Source organism: Calypte anna, chromosome Z (genome assembly GCF_003957555.1).
Source record: "Calypte anna isolate BGI_N300 chromosome Z, bCalAnn1_v1.p, whole genome shotgun sequence".
Taxonomy (NCBI): Eukaryota; Metazoa; Chordata; class Aves; order Apodiformes; family Trochilidae; genus Calypte; species Calypte anna.
Window position 1 is genome coordinate 56,650,438 of NC_044274.1, and position 18,196 is coordinate 56,668,633.

The window sequence follows — 18,196 nt, forward strand, 5'->3', positions numbered from 1 at the left end:
AAAAATACTGATCACCACTGCCCCAAAAAGTGTATGCTGCAGTTTCCACTTATCAAATCTATAAACAATTTATTGTTGGCATCAGGATGCCAATATATTGTTTGGATATCCATGTATCTCATTAAAATACTGCCTATATTCACCCACTTTGAATAAAAAGTCACTAGAAATAATTCACTGTTAATGGTATCATAAATTAAGAGTGATTTCAGGCCTTACAAACTAGATTTCACCCAACAATAGAAAACAGAAATTGCTTTTGCTAACTAATAAAAGAATAGAAGGTCAAGTGTTTCTGTAACATTGGTGATTGGACTGCTTTTGAGCAATAGGGAAAGGTAGTGGTCAAATAAGGACAAAAATGAGCTTTTATATTTATTTGTGTTCCATTTCAGTATTTTTGCATATTACATAATTAAATCCCCAAGGTGAGGTTATGTCTCATGGAAAAACAGACAGTCCCTGCATGATCTGGCAATTCAGAATTATATTTTTTTTCCTGGGAATGGCATGTGTCTGAATGTGTGCATGTTCCATGCAGTCCACAGAATTACTGTTTTCAGTAACACTGGTGAGATTCTGGGGCTGCATCCAACTCACTACCAAAGTTTATTCCAAACTTTGCTTGGTTAAATGGGAACAGAATCGCTCCCCATGCCAAAGTAGATTTATTTTGTTGCACACGTGTTTGGGCTTATCTGTCTGCTTGGACATAAAATAGATACCTTGTGTATAAGGAATAAATATACCAAAGACACGGAGCTACATAAAGATAAGTTGTGTAAAGGTCTTTAAAAATCACACTTCTAAAAGAAACATCAAGGTTTAGTTTAGCTTTTCGAAGAATAAGAATTATCAAACACAAAGCAGCTTTTATATTTAGGAACAAGCTATCATTTTATTTATGCCAAGGAAGGAAATTGTAACTTACAAACGTTTTCTGGAAATATGTGATACTAACTGATCCAGAGTAACTAATGTTAGTAACATGCTTTACAGAGTTTTAGTGCAAGTTTCTTCTGAGGTATATGATTTCAAGAAGCTGTTGTTCTGAACGAGTTTACTGAACTTTGGCTTAGGAAGCAGCTGATCTTAACATTAGGGATATTTCCAGCAGGCAACATGTGAAGTTAAAATCCATGCAAAAGTAAGAATTACTGTGGTTTTTAATAGAAAACAAAAGGATGGTAGACCACAAAAAATCTCGAGAAAAAACAAATCAGAACAACAGAATGTCATCAGCTGTTCCTTTGCATAGTTTAAGATATAGCAGTAGTATTACTAGGATGTTTTTTTCAAGACAAACTAATTTTAATTCATGAACATGACATATTTGAAACAGGGATGACAAGCAGTCTGGAATAATAGATTATGGATTGCCAAGAAACATAATTTTCACTTTAATAGAACTGTATGTACATAATTCTATCCCCCAGTGCTTTACTGTAAGTTTAGAGTAAGTTTGGAGTTTAGGCCAAAACTACAGCCCTAAGGATCTGAATAAAAATCTATCACCATAACTGGAATGAGTGCTTCATCTGAAAGGTAAGGATGCATACGTACACAAATGTACAGTACTGCTTCATGGATTCTCACCAGCATAGGTACCAGAAAAATGCTGGTTCCTTGTCCAGATGGAGTCAAAGGCAATGTTTTTTCTCACTTCAGCTGAGGCACAGAAAGACCAGTAAGTACCCAAATGGTACTTTATGGAAATTACATGCACGTTTTCTAGTACTGCCAATAAATCCCGTCCATTTAAAGGGAAAATCAGCAGTGTAGATTCAGCATTTTGCAATTACTTATGAGCACCTGGCTGTATGTATATTTTGCTCATCCCTGGAAAAAAAAACGTTAATATTAAAAAAAAATATTTCTTCCAGAAAAACAAAACTTAAATTAAGTCAACTTCATGTAAAATAAAATCATGTAATTGACATTCTTGAGCTATTCCAAGAAAAAAACAAACAAACAAAAAAACACAACTGGTCTCTGACCAAAGAAAAGTATCGAGAGACAGCCAACTCTGTCAGGCAAATGAAGAAAAGCAAACTGAGAGATTATATCCTTTGATACATCTATCAGTAAAAGTTTTTCTCATTTAAACTATATGTACAGAGGAAAAGAAAATTTGCAATTTAACTTTTTTGAGAATTCACAGTTTAAAGTTTGGAGCCTATAAAACCTTGACTACTAAAATGTGTAAGTCTTTTAAACTTGTGTATTTTCTTCTAATAGAATTTAAGTCTATATCATATACATTCCTTAAGTCTAGTCTTATTAAATTTTGATGTTAAACAGAAAGGGAAAACCATGTGCAACTAGATTAATTTATCTCCAGGGAGTAAGGACACATTAATAATTGAGATAATGCTTTCATATATGTTGGAATCAAGTGTGCCTTTTTAACTTTTTTATTAGAAAACACATTAGGGGAAAATTATCTCATCCTCATCAGTAAGACCTAACTGCTGAGAAAGTCTCTGTTTTCTTTGCAATAACAAAAGGATTGTTCCCATTGTTTCAAAATGAAAAAAAGAATTTAAAAAAATCAGAAATATTATCAAATGGTGGTGGACTAAGTGTCTGCATTACCAAAGAGAGTGTTTACTCAATACACCCAGTCCTGTTTTTGTTTTAAATGAATCAGAGTTTATTGTATTTTTATAAAATACATGCAAACTCTGGAGTGGATAGAAGTGAGCCAAAGGGGGGGGGGAACAAAAAAAAAAAGAGAAAGAATTACAACTAAAAATGCCTGATATTTTTGGCTTTCTGCAGCACTGATCTTTCTGTAAGTTATAAAAAATTATCTTGGCTAATAGCAAAAGAACTCTATAATTTCCCATGAACACCCATAGGTGTCAAGGCCTGTTGTGAGGTAATGGAGTGGTATGTAATTTACTTAAGAGTCACTGTACATTATGCTGTATGGATTACATACAAAGAAAACATTGAATGCATAGTGGGAACACTTGAGCAGACGGTCTGAAACATATTTCCGTAGTGTTGAACTATACATCAAATGCAGTGCTTCTGATGTTTCCCACAACAAAGAGAATAAAAAAAGCCACTCAACTATGCTTATAAGTCTTTGCAATAGCCCTCCTATGTAACTGGTGTATGCTGAAAACAAAGGACAGTAAATAAAAATAAATATCTATCATCTTTACTTCACAGTGCTGAGAGAAAAAAGTATTAGAATGCTATTTACAGTACTAGGAAAGAGAAGTTCTTTCTGTAAGGTCCATCAACACCTAATGTTAAATATCTGATCCATGGACATGCTTGTATTTTCAGGTATCTTGAAAAGATTGGCAGAAGAGAACTGACTAGGGCCACAGCTTCATAAAGGGATAGTGATAAGACATTCTTTTGACATTCGCAGTGATTTAAGCTACACTACTATATACCATACAGACTAAAAGAATACAGATTATTCAGAAACATACTTTCAATTGCATTTGTTTATTTTCATAGATCAACTTTGTAAAATCACACACACTTTCTGATTAGTTTCTTTTGGTGTACTTCTTTATTAAACATTAGCTCTCTAATAGATAAAACATGCTAAATTGAAAGTCAAAACAAATGGGAAATAGCCAAAACTTTTAGCTAGAGCTTAGAATATGTGATTCTTTGTTAACACTTTTGCCATTAACAGAATAATCCATGAACTGCCCACAGTACCTCCAAACAACCCTAGATTTTATTATTATTTTTAAGATAATTCAGTTAAAATACACAAGTTTTGCTAGCCAGCAGGAAATCTGTGTTTTGTGTTAAGAACAAAAGAACAAACCCACACAAAAACTCAGCTGACACCCCTCGGTGGTCTGAATCTGGCACAGACATCAGTACTATTTCTTATTTTTACTTAACATCTTTTTCTTCTTTGTTTTTGGCTTTCCCCCCAGCAACCTTCTTTTTTTTCATTGCTTTAGATCAATTTTTAAGTTCCTCTGAAATTAGACTAAAAAAATCTGGCCTATTAAAAAAGGTAGTATCAATAGTTGGAATTTAACTTTCATTAAACATTTTTGTAATTAAAAAAAAAATAAACAGATAATATAGATAGTTAAGAATAATATAAAAATTTCTTACTCCATTTATTTTAGCTACATTTCAGTGGTTTATGTAATTTGATGAGCTGGCAAGCTAATTTTGTAATTATTATTCTGTTAATTAGCACAGTATAAACCACAAAATCCCCCTTAATCATGACAATAAAGCCTCCAACATCGTTACAGAGCATTCTATTAAAAAAATAATTATTAATATTATATTCTAAAATGCTTTCATGGTAATCACTAGTCTTAAGTCCATAGGAACAAACTGAAGTCTGACAGTAATACCTGCTGTACAAGAGAAATTCCACCCCTTCTGAAGGCGGCAACAAAACTCCCAATAATTGCAAATCATCCGATTTTAGAGAGTGAAAATCCTTCCCTTGCCCCAGTGACTCTTTTGGGTGAGTATTTTGAGGAAAAGGCCTTGACATGTTATTTAAGAATTGTTTGCATAGGAACTCCTTTTCATACAAGGAAGCCATACATATTACATATGCAAAAGCAGAACTTCATGGTGAAAAGTGGTAATCATCAGTCCCAAAGAGCTAACAACCTAACTGTGAGCAAGGTTTCCTGTGAGCAAGAGCTATATAATGTATGTTGTCTCTATAACACAAAATTTTAAAATTTTAAAAATCAATCCACTTTTACTTTATACACACCGAAGGCACTTTTTGCTTCTTGTCAAATAGGCTCCTTGTCATATTTCTAACCATCAAGCACAACCCTTAGATTCTGAAGGTCTGAATTTGATGTAGATGAGTAAACACCACTTGCAAATGTGTGACCACGTTCCTACTGACTCTCTGTAGCAGCTACTCCTGAGGTGAGCAGAAGCTGCAGCTACAGACTACTTAGCAGTACTAGGAGGTGAAACCCTCCAGCACAAAGCAAGGAAGAAATTGATGGCAAGAGATTAGGCAGACAGTAGACTGTTTCTGTAAATAAAAAGTGCTGAGACACACAAGCAATACATGGTTCCCTATTAATTGTTAGATCTGTGTGTAAATGAGCACACACTGCCTTTTCTTTCTAAATTAACCTACTACAAGATGTTACTGTTGCCATCTGCATACAAAGTATACCTAAGTGTAGGCAAGTATACCTCCAGCTTCACTGGAGGAAACGTACATAGTAATGAATAGCAACCAGCCATGGATGTCTCTGTATGGCCAAGGGAATACTACAGTGGGGTTATGTCCAAACGATGCTCAATGTTCATTGCAAAATAAACCAAACTATCACAACCTGGATGTTTTCATAACAGTTACTACCGATATGAACTCTCTAACTTCTGATACGAACCTCTCTAAGGTGGTCACAAACAAGAAAAAAGGACATCTTCAGAGAGCTGAAAGTGGCTGTCACACAAAAGCACTGAAAGCATCACTGAGGGAATACATAGCTGGTTCAGGACCAGAAAATTGTGAACACACGCCAGTACCTTCACTGTGAAAATAGCAGGGCTGTAGAATAGGCTTCTACACTTGTTTCAGCATCTTTCTTGGACTGTCTGTAGGCCACAGTGATGGTACAATAGGACACCTCAGCCCACATGCACTACTCAGACTGAAGATGATGCCTCTGGTACTGTGACCCATGAGGTCCATCAGTTTCGTTATACATGTCAAAAGGTAAAGAATGTACTGTACCTTCACAACACGTCTTGTAACCTCTGGCCATACCTCTCTATTCTGCATCATAGCACCTGCAATATGCTCTTCCTGCACAGACCAATTGGAGCTCTGCGGTGTCCACTCTGGCTAGCTCTGGTTCAGCAAGACTTCTGCTTGCACTGGGTACCTATTCTAATCTTCTGAATCACCTTAATGAAATTGTGTTGGGTTTTTTTATGGCTAGTAAATGGTGCTAGTGCTCCAAAAATTACACTCAATGTCTACTTGAAAACAACCAAGTTTGACAAGAAAGGAATGGTGAGGACTTACTTCCCAGAGATGCTGAGTGTTCCTGATGGCTCCTGCTTGAACCTTCTCTGGCAGGAGCAGGACTCCCTGGAAGGGCCCGATCCAGGTGCCTTGCTGGATCCTCTGTGCTGCACAAATGCCATAGGCCAGGCCAGGCACTGTGCTGGTGCACAGGCACACTTCCCGGGGCAGGTCCCGGAGCCACTCTGGAATCTCAGGTGGAGGGGCTGCTGCAGCAGCACTACTGGTGCCCACCAGACGGCGCAGGGAATGGAGGGGTCCATGCATGGGGCACTCACCATTGCGATTATCAGCACACATGTCACATCCTGTGGGGCAGAGAGGGAAACAGGCTATCAATATGGTGCAGGTGGCAACAACCACAATCAATCAGTGCCACAGGCAAGCTCATGCTGTTCCCTCTACTTTTCCTATCATTTCATGGCAGCACAGCACTCATACACACTGTGCCCTTTTGCTTGCTGCTTAGGATGGTTTTCCTAGTGTCAGCAAAGCCCCTGATAGAAATTGCAAAGACTGAGCAGAAAACCTGCAGACACTTTGCAAGCCTGGTGTGTTCACAGACACGCCAAGACTCATTTATTTTAACAGTTTTTCTAAGATTCACGTTTTACAAATATAAATAGCCCATTTAAACCTTGCCAATGTGTTTTGGTGAGACATTGTAAACCACAGTCATAACATTTCACAAGTCCCCCTCATTTGCCTTACCACTGCTCACACCAAGGGTTTAATTGGAATAAGGTTTAATTTCCTTTTTGTTTTCAGTGAACATTCACTCTACGTTTTACATTAACACATATGTGCACGCATGACTATTTAGAAAATAAAATAAATAAACCAAAACCTCGCGAATGACAAATAGGAAATAGATGGCCATGAATCTAGTCTTTAAATTGAAAATATGTAGCAAATATTACTGATTCTTAGCACACATTTGAAATTTTTTATTGAATAGGAATACATGTTCTCTATTTGTTACAGGTACCCGAGGCTAAGTACAAAACCAACATACCTGGTTTTGTGAGCAACTCCACTGAAAAAAAAAACAGTTTGTAAAAAACTTTATTTCCATAATTGTTCCTAGTAATGAATTATTGGGAAGACTCTACTGTGATCTTTCTTATTTGAGCGAAGAAAATTTGATTAATTTTTTCCACTGCCTACTCTTGCATATGCTATGAATGTAAAACTTCCAGGAAAATGTTTAATGGTCAGGAACTCAGTTTCTCTGGAGGTACACTGAGTTAGCATAATAATAAATTTATTGAAATTGTCTTCTTCATATTTTACTTTTATTGCACAGTAAAGGTTTTTTATATAAATTTATTCCAGAAATACAAAGGGGAAAAAATAACCACACCATAATACTTATGTAACTAGCCCTAGACCCTTCCTCTAATAATTTTAAGCAACCTACACCCATTCTTATAAAAATAAAGCCCAGAATTCTCTACTGAAGCTGGAGCTTCTTGGTCTAAGCCACATATTTAGACTTGCTAGATTGCCTGTAACCACAGTTTCAGTTCTCCGGGGGTTCTGACTCAGCAGTTCTTCTTTCCAAAGTGGATGTATTATGCATTATGTAGGCTTCTTTCCTACAGATTCTTCAAAGGAAAACCTTCCTGTCTATTCAGTAAAAGCTCCTAAGGATTATATAAGCTGTGTTTGCATAAAAGACTCTATTTGCATTTGACAGCTTTAGATAGACTTTCTAAGCCCTATTTCCTGTCATCATCTTTTAAATTGTACCATCAATATGAAAATATTGGAAACTTACATGAGGCAGCTAACTTCCCTCAAAATCATTACAAGTCTTGTAGGAAATGCATCTGTCCCTACTTGGTGCTCCTCTGTCCAAGTTCACACATAACATTGATTACAGATCTTTGCAGGGAGCAAACAAGCCAGAGAGCCCTAAGCTGTGCAGTACTCTGATGGGTACCTCAGCAGAAGAAAGTCCTGCTTATGAAAGTCGCCTCATGCCATCCCTGATACGTCGTGCAGGCTAAGGGCAGGAGAGCAGGATAGAAAGCAGAATCCTTGCCGGCACTGCAGCACACCAAAGCAGTTCTAGGACAAAGCCACCTAGTGGGGACCCTGATTATATAGGCCAAAAAAATGCCTTTCAGCTGGAGGTTTAAAGTGTTTCCTTAGCAATTTGATCCCTGTCACAAAGCGACCCTTTTGTTGGGTTAAATTGCAACTGCAGAGGGGTTTTGCTCGTTCATTCACATCAATTAGAGGTGGATGGAATATAAGATTTGTAGGAACCCAGGAAAAGGTTTCTGGCTAGTCCTGAGAGTAGATTATTATGCAACAGATATTCCTACAGCCATTCCCAAGCATGAGGAGTAAAAGGCATTAAGTACATGCTGGCCTTTCTGTGTTGTTGTTTTTATTGCCACAGCTAGTTTGGAAAATGAGGTATCACCACAACATGTTTTTTTTTCCTCTTTGAAACCAGTCATCAAGAAACCCTGTGTATTCGGCATATTCCAAGATTTCAGGGGCTGTGTTGGAGTTAGGCACTAGAGATCACACAGGAGAGGACCTCAAATACTCAAATAGGAAAAGAGAAAAAACAACACAAAATAAACAAACAGAACAAACAAACAAAACCACAAAAACAAACAAAAAGAAAACCCCAACCAACCACCCAAAAAGCAGCCATCCCTAAACGGGTTGCCATGTGGGTACACTTTAAACAAAACAAATATGACATCTTACCATGTAAGTTACAAAGAAAACATCTCACAGGAAAACTGAAGGCTTAAAGAGAGGATGTCTAACCATGACATCAATAAGCACCTAGTGGAGGTCTTTGAATCCCATCTGTATGTACTGTTCAGCCAACTTCTAGAAACATAACTCTTCCTCCAAATACCTGCTTATTGATGGCTTTCTTGCAGACACCATGTCTCTGTAGCAACTTACATTAAGCATGCTAAAGCATCTCCATGACTCCGTTCAGGCAATTTTAGTATCAATTTCCTGCATCTTGCCACCAGATATGCTTAACTTTTCATGCACACATGAAAACCTGCCTAGAAGAATGATTTCTTCTCTTCATCCTGAAACATGTGTGCATAAAACATTTTATTTCTATCTTTTCAGGGAAAAAATAATAAGAAATTGACAAGGAGTATAAATTAATCCTGTGTCCCTGTCATTTACCCTTCCAGGAAGTCACACATGGTGATATTTATTTTCCACTATCCAAAAACACTGGTAATGTTTTCATGCTTGGCAGCAGCAGTATCTGATCTCCTGCTGTGTTTCTTTCCCTTTGTCCTGCCAAAGCTGAAAATTTGGAAAATGGGACATCTTCTGAAACTGTTTTGGCTTATGGCTTGTTGCTGTGAGGGAAGGAGCCAGTCTTTAATGCTAAGCAGTACTGAAAATCTTCTTAGTTTCATGATTTATAAATCTATCTTTAGTTTTTGTGCAATGGTATGAGTATTATAAACTTTTTAATTCCTCATAAATGTGATAAAGACTGAAAGTCCTCCTACATATATTTTACCACACCTTGAATAAAAAACTGCTATGTATCTTTTCCTCTTCTGTGACTAACTTTTTTGTAATGAAGGCTACATGCAAGCACACTTCCAGTAATGTTATGCTATCCATTTAAAGACAGCCACTGTAAGCACTGGATTCCTCTTCTTCAGAGGGTAAGGGAAGGAAGTCTACCTGGTGTTCCACGTAGAGGAAAAAGGGATACCTTCAAGTTTTGCATATTCCTCTGCCTCACAGAAAGGATCAATAGTATCATCTTCATGGATACTGCAAAGCAGGATCCAATACATTAAGAATATATGAAAAAGAAAGTTTGGGTTTTTTTCAGAGGAAGAGTGATGTGGTCCACTGACATCACTAGCACTCCAAACTGGATGGCAACTGTTAAGATCCACAAGTGTGTGGAAATTCATGTAAAAGGGAAATGGTGGGACAAGCATGAGCTTTCCAGAGGACTGCCACACAGGGCATGAGGGAGAGATATACTGTGCCCTTCCTCCTACTTTGGTCTCAGAAAGCAGCTGTGTGAGTGCAGGCCTCCTCCAAGGACTGCTGAAATTATTGTTACCACGAGCCGAAATAGTGCTAGTGGTAGCACTAGCTACCAAATGAAGACAAGACGAAGCAATGAATATGAGAAAATTGAGAGATTTGCTGCAAATGGAAAAAGCAACATGAACTGCAGGCACAGTAGAGTGTCTCCTGATAAAATCAGGAGATATAGAAGGTAAGGCCAGTGGAAATGCTCCACTGTAGGGCCAGATGCAGGCAGGATCTTTGGAAGGAGACTGATCATTTCTTTTTTCTTTTTTCTTTTTTTTTTTAATATTATACTTAATCATTTTATACCTTCATGGGCTATGGACAGGAGAATTAAGGCAAGGAAGAAGCAAGGAAAAAAATCAAATTATTTCCTAGTGGAGCTGTTTAGTATGGCCCTTTTGGGAGGGGTGCAGTATGTTTCCATTTATTTGCCTCCATGAAAATAAACACAGTGTAATGACAGAACTGCAGCTCCATGTGATCACACGTAAAAGTGCTAAACCTAAGCAACAGGGAAAAGACACATCATTGCCCCCAAAATTCAATTTTAAATGCTTTTCAACCTAAATAACACGAGTATCACATACTTTAAAGGAAATTTGAGAGAAGAAAGCTTTGTCAGTGAAAGGTGGGATCCAACATAGTGTTTTAACCAGGAAACCAGCTGTAACAATAAATGTAAGAAATATATTTTTGTCTTCGCAATAATATGCTTCAAAGGTGCAGTTATACTGGATACCTGCAGTTTGCCTGTATTAAAGAAAGGTGGCCTCTGACCCTCAGCTTCGTAATTCACCACCAGCACACAGGTATCCAGTGTAAGTGGCCATCATTTCACACGGTATCACTCACTTGCAAGTATAAATCACTGCGGCTGCCCCGGAGTCCCCTGGATAGTCCCGGGTACCCAGCGGGTGGGCTGGGTGTGACAGTACCCTTTCGTTTCCCGAGGGCTGGTGCTTTCCTAGGGATCCCGGGTTTCTCATGTCTAAGTCTCCTCATCGACGAACTGGCATCAATCTCTTTTTGCGAAATTAATCGCAGTTTCTCGCAGACTGCCAGACTTCAAGAAGGCCTTCAGGGCGACAAAATGTGCTTTCCCCCTTGGTTTCCTTTTATTTATTTATCTGCTTTAAATGCTTGCGGCGGAGAGTGGGGCAGAGCCCAGGCTGCTGCCCCAGGGGCCAGATCGCTGTGCCGCGGCGAGGACCGGCAAGCCGGAGGGCGGCGAGTCACGGTGGGCACTGGCCCCGTCTGCCCCCGCCCGCCGCTGCCGGACCCTTCCCGGGGTCTGACCCCCAGGGCCCCAGGCTGCTACCCGGCTCGCCTTCGGTCTCCGCTTTCCCCCCGTCGGGGCTGAGCCGCTGCCGCGGCGCAGAGAAGGGGATGGAGGGAGATGAAGTTGATCCCCCGCCGGGCGCCCGGGACGTTCTTCCCCACGAGCGCAAGCGCTGCCGGGGGACCCGGTATCGTCGGTCAGGAGCCGGGAGCACCCCGCTCGAGCTCCTCCAAGGCAGACAGTGCGCCAGGGCCCGCTTAACCCCCGCCCTGGGATAGGATGAGGGGGTGGGGGAACCGTATCTCTTTGGGGAGCGTCGTTCGGGTTATTTTTGAGAAGCGGGTAAGGGGAGGTTGGCTTGGTTTTCCCTGCCTTCGATTGAAAGTATGAATGAATTAGATTTCCGTGTCAGGTATGAGAAGGGTAGGAGAATATTGTGGGTAGATAAACCTTGCCACCCCCTGGCCCTGAGAGACCCCCATATACAATGTAGAGATGATGAATAGGCTCTGGGAGAAGAGATCGAAGTTCAGTCCGCACCAGCTCCACTCTCTCCTACAAAACTATAGGGCAATTAATTGTGGCTTGTCCCCTCATCCTTCATCTCCTGGTGGCACATATCGATGGAGATTACTGCTGATGGACCATTTTATCACCCTAAATAAACAGTCACCACCTTCTCTAACCTCAATCTAATATATGGCTATCTGCTATGTTTAAGGGTGCTGGGTAACTAATGATGTAAAATAGCTAAATCATACAGGTTACCAGCAGTCTAGAGAAAAAAAAATCCAAATATTCCCCACACCGATACGCTTCACAGCATGTTATATATACACTGTCTCCCCGTAAATTGAGTGGGAAGAGGCGTGCAAACTGCTTGCTTGCGTGACACTTTAGTTTTACACAGCATATTTATTACAGTGGCAGGTTGGAGCTTTCTGGAGAAGGCAGCGTCGCAGACTTCTTGCGACAGTCTCTCTCGAACTGCGAGGGCAAGCCTACGCGGGAGCAAGACGGCCCCGCAGCCCTCAAATTCACTCTAGCAGATCTGCTCCTCGCCGCACAGGCGCCCCTCCCCCAGCGCCCAGAAATACCCTCATCCTTCCGGATTCAGATCTGGGAAGAAAACGGCCCCCAGCCGCCGGCCACATTATCAGGGTTTTAACATAATCCCCTTTACTTCCCTGGGAGTAAAGACTGCAGGGCCCTAATTAGGGTTTTGTTTCTTGGTTGGTTGCCTTCCCCCCACACACTTCCTTAGCTAAACCCCTTCCAATCTAAAACAATTACACACAGGCACTTAACCCACAGATCCTTGGCGGCTCTCGCCCCCCTCCCTCACCCAAGAGCGTGCCATATTCATTGATACTTGACGACCGAAGCGTGCGCCTATGGGGCAACCGCCGCCCATCCATCTTCCCACGGCGGCCGCCCGGCGCCGGGCCGGGACTGGCGCTGGGGGAGCCGGGTCGTGCGGGCGGCGGGCGGCCGGAACCGCCACCGCCTCTCGGGCACTCCAGGCTCGGAGGCGGCGACGCCGCCGCCCCCCGCGGAGTCGCCCGCCAGCCCGCGTCCGCGCTGGGGCCGCCGCCCGGAGAGCGGCAGGAGGCACCGGCGAAGCTTACAGAAGCCTCTCCCGAGCCGGTGAGCCCGGCGGGACGGTCTTGCCTTAAGACTGGTCTGCCCTGGAGAAGAAAGGGATGCTCGGGGAGGGAGGGGGCGCGAAGGAGGTACAAACCCGAACAGCAGCCAGCAGCAGGGGCCTGCCGCCACTGCCGAAACGACAGACAGAAGCTGAGTAAGGTCGAGTCGGCGGCCCTGCTCCCGCGTTTAGGGTGGGGATGCTGTCCTGCTGGTGGGGGTCTCTGTGCCAAGCTGGGGCGAGCTCCCTGCCCGCACGGCCCCCGCTGGTCAGCCTCGGAGTTTCGGCGGGGCCGTCCGGAACTAGAAGTGCGGCAAGCAAATACAATTCAAACTAAAGTCTGTAGCTCCCCACCTCACCCACAACCCGAAACTCCATTCCCTCAAACGGGCAGCTAAGGTGCAGCAAGGGGTGTGAGGGACGGAGCCAAAGCGGCTGGCAATCCCACCTGGGCTACTTGTGTGACGGCCGCGGCGGTGGGGCAGCTGCTCAGGGCTGCCGGGTCGGTGCCCTGCAGCGCGCTTAGCAGCGCCTCGGCCGGGAAGGGACAGAGGGAACGTGGCACGACACGGCCTGCAGCTCCCGTACTCCTTTCTCGCTTTCAGTTTGATTTTTTCTTTAAGAACGTGGCTCCCAAAGCAAACGCACCTGGTCCTACAAGGCTGAAACGCTCGCATCAGAAGTTTTGGTCGAGTCAACTAATAATCGCTGGGGAGAAAAGTCGCCCTGCAAGCAAGTTCAATGATAAGACTTTAGATATCGCTGCAGGGAAAAAAAAAATTAAAAATGAGAGGCCGTGCTGGCAGCATCCTGCCCCGTCCTTCGGACGTCGAGAACTGCCTCGTCCCAGCCGAACGCGATTCACACGCGTCCTCTTGGCAATCGTCCCTCGAGTACACCTTTAATACCACGTCTGAGAAGAAACCTCGAAGACTTCGCCTGCGACTCTGCGGCGTGCTATGACGCAAATCGCTTCTTTAAACGTTTCTCCCACCCCCAATCACTTTTTAATCTTCCTTTCTCTTTTTAAAACCTTTATCTTGCAGGTTTACAGAGCTGCTCCGAGAAGTAAAACATGTATTGTCTGAAGGGTTCAGTTGGCGATTAAAAGTGCTTTTCGGATTCCATTAAATGGAGATAATTTATGAGAGCACGTTTTCTGCACCCGAGAACAGAAAATACACTAACACTTTTCACTACAGGATAAAACTAAAAGTGAGGAAGTCGCTCAAAACAAAGTTAGCATCCGATATAGAATGATACTCCATATTAAGAAGAGAGGAAAAATCCCCACCGAACTCTAAGTCAACTTTCCTTTTACTCAATGATTAAAACTATGCTATTATCCACGCAGTTTAATTAATACACACTCCGCATCTGAAACGAAATTAAATAAATCCGCGTTATACTATGGCATGTGCTTACAGGTAGTTGATTTGGGGTGTCACTTAGTCTGTTAGCCTTTTAGACTTTGGGGGAGAAAGGACAACAAAATTAAGTATTTTAAGAAACCTTAGGATAACAGACAGTGTCTAAAGCAATAGGAAAATTGCACACGCTGAAGTCATGTTATATGTTTAACAGGGAAAGACCGATATGCTGTGAATGTTAGCGATAGATCTGATTAATTAATATAGTCCATCTAGTTATTTTTGACCTGTGAATTTTCTCGGTTGTTTAGTACCTAGGATTAAATGACAAGCAGAACCAATATCTAGAATCACAACCTCTAGCCGACGCAGATGTTTAATACTAGGGCTCCTCTCCCCCCCTGCCACCAGGAATATAGAAACAGAATAATACTTTTAAAATTCAGGATTTGGCAACAGCAGTGCTAAGCGTTTTCTAACCATTAAGTCCTAAATGAATTCTGACACTCAGGGAGACTTCCTTTTTCGTTTTGAAAACCAATTTTTCTTATTAAAAGACCATGTCATGCTCTTCCATAAGGGTGAAAGCTAAAACCAATGAGGCGTTAACCAGGTCTGAAAAGAAAACGATATTCTGAGATAAGAGGGAGGAAAACTTTTCCCTAGCCCATCTGATGAAAACTGCAACTTTTCTCCTGCCCATCTCGGAGGAGTAACTGATTTCACGGTGTTCAGCGAAGGCCGGGCAGTCGGGGCAGGAACGGAGAGAGACAAGCAAGGAGAGAAAGGATCGGTTTTACAGCAAGTTTCTTTGACCCATTTCCGAATCCATTTTCCTAAGCAGCCCTCCGAGAGAAACCTATTCCAAGGGCCTTCTCGGTGAAGTGTGCCTTCCAGGGGAGGACCTGGGTCTCATGCAAAAAGAGCTGCTACCGAGGGGTTACCGCCCGCCTCCCGAAACAACCGGAACAACGCAAAAGCAGGTAGAGCAGGGCAGGAGATACTCCCTATAGAGAGAGTGCGGGCACCGACCGCGGTCCCCCAACTTGGAGCGTCCCTGGGCTGGCCCGGTGAGGGGAGAGGCGGAGAACGGGGACTCGGGGACTGCGAGAAGGGGCAAGATACGTACGGTTGTTGGGATCACTGGTGTGCTGATTCAAGGGGATGATTTCCATGCGCTGCTGCCCGTACAGGTAGTAGTCCAGCTCCTCGGCCGTGCACCGGAACCGAGCGGCAGCGCGGTCACCGCATTTGCTGCCGCCGCTGCCGACACCGCACAAGTCTTTGCCCTGCAGGGGAGTGGGCGCTCCCCCGGCCGGGGGCTCGGAGCTTTGCAGCGGTCCAAAGACCGGGAGCTGGGTCACAGGCAGGGAGGTCAGGCCGGCCAAAGAAGCGGCCGCCGCGGCGACGCAGGAGGAGGTGGAGGAAGAAGACGGAGTAGACGAGGAAGAGGAGGAGGAGGCGGAGGAGAGAGAGGCCGGGCGCTGGCGGAGGCTGTCAGCCGGAGGCTCGGCTCTCTCGGGCGGCTGGAGCTGGGCGAGGGTCCCGCTGCTTTTGAGCTGACTGCTCTGCGGGAAGAGCTGCTGCCAGTGCTGCAGATAGGCTGGATCCACCTTCAGGAACGCGGATCCGCCAGGGTCGCCGGGCTTCAGCATCGCGCTGCCTGTGTAGCGGAAAGGACGGGGACAGCAGCCGTGAGACCCCCGCCCCGCCCCGGCCGGGACTCCCCGACCTCGCCGCGCTCCTCACATTGGGACCCGCGGAACTACGCGTGGGCTGCCTTCCTCGCCTTCCTCCCTCGCCCCGCTATCCGACACGGGACGGTCTGGGAATAAAAAAACTCTGCCCGAAGTACCCTATGGCGACATGCGAGAAACGCGCCCGTTTGGGAGAAAACTCTTCCCCCCTCCCTCCCCCTCCGCCGCCTTCCCCGGAGCCCGGGCAGGACGGGAGCAGCGGCGAGCAGTCCCTCACTCCCGCGGCGGGAGAGCCAGCGGCCGCGAAAGGCTCACCCTGTCCCTGGCGCACGCAAAGCCCTTTCCCTTTCATCGCCCTCTCTCTCTCCGCGGGAACTAGCGACTCTCAAAGTTGACAACAGGGAGGAGGGAACTTCAGACCCACACTCGCACACACGCGCGAGTCTTTTTTCTCCAGACGCTTCTGCTTCCTACACCAGCAGGAGGAGGACACGGCCCGGGTGAAGTTACACAGTCGCAGCCCCGGCTGGGCTGGCTATGCCGAGCGCGGAGGAGGGTGCTCTCCAGCGCCTGGCCTTGAGCTGCCTTACCTGAGCGGGGTGCGCCGGAGCGGCTGCTGAGCTTTCGGCTTCCGGAGGTGCAGGCAGCCTCGGCTGACTTCGAGCCGCAGAAGGGTTGAGAGGACAGACTTTTATGGTCTTTGTCCACGAAGAATCTAGGTGACTTCCCTCCAGGTGCCGGGGACCGGCAGGCCGCCTAGCCGCGAGCCGCCGGGCTCCCTCTGCCGTGGCTGCGCATCGCGGTCGCGCCCCGGCTCTTTGCTCGGCTCTGGCAGAGTCGGGGCTAGACACGTGGGTTTTACGACAGCGCAAAACACAAGTGTGTATGGTTTGTTAGAAGAGGGAGGGGAGGGAGTAGCAAGTTACCAGCGAGCCTGAACACAGAGCCCTTTTTTTGGCAACCTCCCCCACTTTGTTCCTTGCTCAACTTTAAAAGGTGTCCCTTTCTTTCTTTCTTTCTTTCCTTCTTTCCCTCCCTCCCTCTCTCCTCCCTTCTCTCCCTCCCTCCCTCCCTCCCTCCCTCCCTCCCTCCCTCCCTCCCTCGTTCCCTTCCTCCCCACCCCCACTCTCCTGTTCCCTCTCCTTCTCTTCCTCCTTCTCTCTCTCCATCCCTAGCTTCGGGAGCTCAGCTAGGGGAGCAATGGCCCGGGGCAGTCCCCAGCAGAATCCTCTACGCTGCGCGGTCCCCGGTCCCGGGCTGCGGGTCTGCGACGGAAGCTCTGTACCCAAGCTAGGGAGAGCTTAGCTCCCTGTCCTGCACCCGGGAGTTGTGGCCTTGATTCATTTACCTTTTGCCCCTCGGGGGCTAAGGTGGATTTTAGACACCTTGCTACCTCTCTTCGCTGTCCTGATACTGTCCCACCTACTTCACTTAACATGTCTCTTGGGATAACCTGCCTCCTATTCCCGTCGGCTACCTGAGACCTGCCCCGCGAGGTCCCAGCATAGACGATGGAAGTCACCACACTGGAGTTTCTCCTTCCTCAGACCTTGCTCCCTCGAGAACCGCCAGCACGCCCCTCTCCTGCTCCCCGTACTCTTTCCGTACAGAGCAAGAAGTATCCAGATGGAGATGCAACTTGAGATACTTGTCACCTTTTTCTCTCCACTTTGCCTAAAAATTGGCTTTTTCTACCCTGCTACTCAGTTGTTGAGCTCACATATCAGTATTTAACAGCGGTGGGGTTTTTTTTTCGGTTTCTTTCCTATACCGTCTGAAAAAATAGACGAGAACTATAATCTCTTATGTACATTGCATGTACACAGTGTTACAGTATCCCGCGCATTTAAGTAAAAATACTTTTTGTCTCTGTACACAATACAAAGTGTTTACATCACCAAAACATCTATCTAGTGTCAGAAAAGCCTCCATTGCCAGGTGTCACACTGTCTCTAAACGCACACTTGCTTACAAACGTAACATGTTCCCGTGTAAATTGGTTTTGCCATTCGCCCTACCCGGTTTCTAGTTTACATCTTTCCCACCCTTCATTCTCTCAGAGCCTGGGAAAGCTGCTGCTGTTTAGACTTTGTCTGTTTCTAAAGCAGGACATTTTAACGCAAA

The 18,196-nt window shown here is 44.6% G+C and overlaps 1 protein-coding gene across 1 annotated transcript in view; it reads right to left on the reverse strand.

Moving 5' to 3' along the window:
• Positions 1-16,672, reverse strand: part of PRDM6 (PR/SET domain 6) — a 72,712-nt gene extending 56,040 nt beyond the window's left edge. The window contains exons 1-3 of the mRNA XM_030467706.1: positions 16,663-16,672; positions 15,505-16,038; positions 6,017-6,324 (exon numbers count right to left, since the gene is read on the reverse strand). Coding sequence (XP_030323566.1) covers positions 6,017-6,324; positions 15,505-16,030 — 834 coding nt within the window. The 5' untranslated portion in view covers positions 16,031-16,038; positions 16,663-16,672. The remainder of the gene's footprint in view (positions 1-6,016; positions 6,325-15,504; positions 16,039-16,662) is intronic.
• Between the last annotated feature and the right edge of the window lie 1,524 nt (positions 16,673-18,196).